At 37.5% G+C, this 4,361-nt stretch overlaps 1 protein-coding gene across 1 annotated transcript in view; it reads left to right on the forward strand.

Moving 5' to 3' along the window:
• Nucleotides 1-4,361, forward strand: part of kiaa1549lb (KIAA1549-like b) — a 71,970-nt gene that overhangs the window by 43,145 nt on the left and 24,464 nt on the right. The window contains exons 5-7 of the mRNA XM_015037146.1: nucleotides 25-244; nucleotides 476-609; nucleotides 1,019-1,187. Of these exons, the coding sequence (XP_014892632.1) occupies nucleotides 25-244; nucleotides 476-609; nucleotides 1,019-1,187 (523 nt within the window). The remainder of the gene's footprint in view (nucleotides 1-24; nucleotides 245-475; nucleotides 610-1,018; nucleotides 1,188-4,361) is intronic.

The following is a 4,361-nucleotide window of genomic DNA, read 5'->3' on the forward strand; positions in this document are numbered from 1 at the left end:
TTTTTTTTAACTCCACTATCTCAGGTGGAGACGGTGTTTGGCTCTCCCAACATGACGGTGGCTTATCACGTGACAGGAGGGGAGACAGTTTACCCTCCCTCTGTAGTAGCAGAGGGTTTGATGTCCTACGGCCGTGACAAGCTGATTGCAGACCTGCGACAGTACCTCCCCATGGTGACAGCCCTGCCTCTTCCTGTTGCTTTGTGGAGATCCAGCCCCGCCACTGGCTTCCAGCTTAAAACAGGTCAGCCGACTCTCACTCAGGGTGAAAACGAGTGTGTCACAGATCAGCTTGAGACTTTACAGTGTTTTTTTCCCCCCTGCTGTGATTTTACCCTGCAAAGAGAGGGGAAAAAAAATGCTTGTTTGTCACACCACACACATAAATTGACACATTACGTGTGCATAATGTAAAGTTTATAACACACAGTACGTCTAAGCCAAGTCTTACATTGTGCCATTCTTTGTGTTGCAGTGTTGCAGTTTGTGGGGGCAGGTGATGACCCCCGATCCTGTCGCTTCTTGCAAATGATGGAACAGAGACTTGAGAAGGTCTTTTCTGAGGCGCAGGCCAAAGTTCTCAACGCTAAAAGCCGACTGGCAGTTCAGGTAATGCGGCGACCTTAATTCGCCCGGGCTGGGCTGCTCTGCTACTGTTAGTCATCTGGCGTTTTATAAGATTTGGCAGCTTCAAACAAATGCAAATTGCTCACCATTTGTGCAAAATTCTCCCCTCGTGAATTGGGGTGTTTCTGTTTTTTATTTATTTTTTTTCACCGGCTGCTTTTCAGATGCATGGTAATTATGCCAGTGAACCTCTGTTTGTATTCATTTTAATGCGCTGTCACATTAAAGTGCACCATGTATTAAAGCTAATTTGACACTGACGCGTTTAAATAAAACGCTTTTATAGATAACTGTTCCGTTTTTTTCCCATTTGCTTCTGTCGTTTCCTACGTCTGCATCTTGTTTTCTTGCTAAACTGATATCTGGGTTTTTTTCCCCCATCTTTTATTAGATTCTGAGTGTTTCTCAGACACCAGGCTCTCCTGCTGTGTCTTTAGTCTACACTGTAAAGAACGGGACTGTATTTCTCAACGGAACAGTTGCCTCCAACCTTCTTGGTCAGTTTTCTGCTGAGCTGGTGGGCTACTTCCTCTTCTATCCTCCTCTTATTATTGCTGAGCGTAAGTTGCATTTTTCTTCTAGTCTGAAATAAATGTGTTAATGCAGAATTCAGCTGCTGCAAACAGTGTACACGTTTCATTAGGGAGTGCTTCTTTGGCAGCCTCAAATCTATTGTGTTAATTTAGAGAATGTTTTTATGAGCTGTGGTCCACATGGAGCCACTGAGTCCGTCTTGTAAAGTGCCTGTCAGCCTAAATGACTGCCGGTTTCCAAGGGATCCCGTGCTCTCGGCTATTCTGCAGCTTTTGAAGAAATATTCAGTCTTCATCTGTTTTAAAAGTGCAAAGATAAATAAGCAGTGACAGGAATCAGCAGGAGACTAAACAGCAGTCCCAGTGGGAGTCCAGTGTGTCTCCGCAAAAAGAAATACGACAGGCAAAGGTCTAACATAAAAAAAGAAGCAAGTAGTGGTTGGATGCGATTAAAAGAATCTAATTAATAAGAGGCTTTATGTTTAGCTAATTGTGATTAATCACATTTTTTTTTTCAAAAAACGATGTATTACAAAATAAGAAAAGTTATTCAATTTGAGCATTTTTTAAATGAATAAGTCTATAATAGTCATAAATGAAAAGTAATCTATACACTAACAAAGGAATCTGTCTTGGTTTATTAAGAACTGTTATACTGTAGTTATCCTATGATGCTCTGGTTCTTACTACCTTTAACATACAGCGGCTGTTACATTTTCTCTATATGAAATGTATTTTTTCTTAACATTCCTCTCCAATGAGTCTAAATACAGTATTATTATCTAAAAGGTGGAAATAAAAGCAAAGATAAAACATCTGGATTGAGAGCCCTCTGGCATGAGATGTGATCACATTTTCATCTGATAGTTTTCTTATCTTGTCTGCAGGCCCCATACCACCACAGATATTCTCTAATTTTAGGTTTTAAATGTTGAAGCTCTGTAAATATAAAGTATCCTCTCAAAAAAAAAAATTCCCACTTTTCTTGTATCGTGCACTGTTTATTAATTAACTCTCTCATCATCACTTGCCCTTTTACATTTGATATTTATTATTTAAACACTGTGTCATTTGCATTTTCAAAGCACATTAACACAATTTTTAAAAAATATATTATTTTTCTGTAATTAGTTTTTCAAAGTTAATGCTTTCAAGCGAGTCATCATGAATGAATACATTGTACGTATCTATTGCACTACATTCATGTATATATCTTTTTTTTTAATCAAGAATTTCCACTTGTTTTAGTTTAATAATTTCACAGAGATGCTTTGTTAAAATTTTAAATGTTTACAGAATTGTTTCTTTTTCCCATAAAGACTTTTCTGATACTTTTTGTAAACATAACAGCCATGCAACCTTGATAAACTATTCAGATTTTATATTACGAACTCTGTAGATTAATCTATTACCGTATTTTTTGGTAATATAAGCCGCGACTTTTTCCCCACACTTTGAACCATTCGGTTTATAGCCAGGTGCGTCTTTTCTGTGGATTTTTCTTCAACCGCCAGGGGGGGCTCTTTAGCGGGAAGTGAATCGTTGGAAGTCAAAATTGGAAATCAAAGAAGAAAGTGCTAATTTTCATTTAGCACATGCTAACAGCAGGCACGACTGAGAAATTTCTTCAAACTCATAACCCCTCATCATGGAAACCACACAAAGAAGTTCATAAGATGCAGCTTTTAAGTTGAAGGCTATCGATCCGGCAGTACAGATCGAAAAATACGGTATTTAGCTTATTCAGCCATCAATGTGCAGAGTAAAATTACACGCATTCGGCTTTCACGTGTTTCAGGATCCGATGATAATTCATGGAAATTATTCAAAGAAATACCTCTTTTGAAATGTGGACTGTGGACTCTAGCGTTGGGATGTCTGTGCTTGCTGCAGCATGCGCTACGTTGTGATTATATTTTTGGATGCTCTGATTTTCCCCACTCGCAAACAACAATAGTCTTTTCCAGCATCCTATCAAACAGCAAAAGTTAACCCTCAATGGGCCAAGACTGCTGCTGTTTCCGGCCAGAACCTTTGCATGTAAAAAAAAAAAAAAAAAAAACTGACGCAGATAATTACATTAATATTTTTAACACGGTAAAAATATATATGATTAAATAATTGAAATTAATGTTTGAGGAAGATGTGCTGTTTTCCTCTGTGCTGCTTGTATTTCCCCAGCTTTTGCTTGATACAAATGGACTTTCACTATGTGTAGAATAACGCTCAAAATCACAAAGGACTTGACGCTTGAGACATTTGAGCAGCATGAGTCACAACCGAGAGACTCGCTTTTCTGTTATACCTTGCGGCTGATCACAGCCTTGAGAGCATTTTTTTCTGCCTCTGGCAACAGCCAGCACTTGGAGCAATGTGTCTGTCACATTCCTGTGACAGATGTGATAAAAAAAAAAAAAAAAAATGCCCTGAGATGGTGTCTCTAGAACTGAGACTTTTCACTGAGCAGAGCAGATGGGTAAATATGTGGAACTTCTGATTTAAGTCCAGTTGAAACAAATTTTTTTTTGCCAACATCTAACAGGAGAAAATCACGAATGCTACAATTATTTGTCGTATAGTTGAAGGGGAAACTGTTGTGCAAAATGGGAATTTTTAATGGTTGAATATTTTTACCACGTCACATCCATCATGATGCAAACCTCAGATACTGGCTTGCAACAGTCTAGGGTTGTGGTAAAAAAAAAAAAAAAAAAAAACAAGCTAATTTTGTCTTTTCATGCTTAATTCTGCTTCCAGGCAGAAAACCCATAAAGACAATGTTTCTAAGACTTTGTGACTTTGCCAAAACTGAACAAGAAAAATTCTTGATACTGGATGCTTTTAGCATGCTCATCACATCCAGCTCCTATTTCTTTACATCAGGATTTTATAGTTGTTCTTTCTCAAACCACACATAAAACAGTAAAGATGTAGAGAACAACACCATCATTTTAAGTAACAGAAAACTTGAGGCTTGTTAAGACAACATCTTCCTGTTGGAAACATTATGCTGTTTGTTGAACGACGCATCCATTTGAATGATTTGGAAATAACAAGCTTTCCATTAAAATTAAAAAAATCTACAAGATCATAAAACTTAGACATATATAACCTTCACAAATATACTAACAGAAGAAATACAAACAAATTTCACAAGAACTCTGAATATCTCTGTTTATTTTTAAAATTGAAATCAAAATC

Source organism: Poecilia latipinna, unplaced genomic scaffold (genome assembly GCF_001443285.1).
Source record: "Poecilia latipinna isolate Pla-1442-1.1 unplaced genomic scaffold, P_latipinna-1.0 Scaffold396, whole genome shotgun sequence".
In the NCBI taxonomy this organism is placed as follows: Eukaryota; Metazoa; Chordata; class Actinopteri; order Cyprinodontiformes; family Poeciliidae; genus Poecilia; species Poecilia latipinna.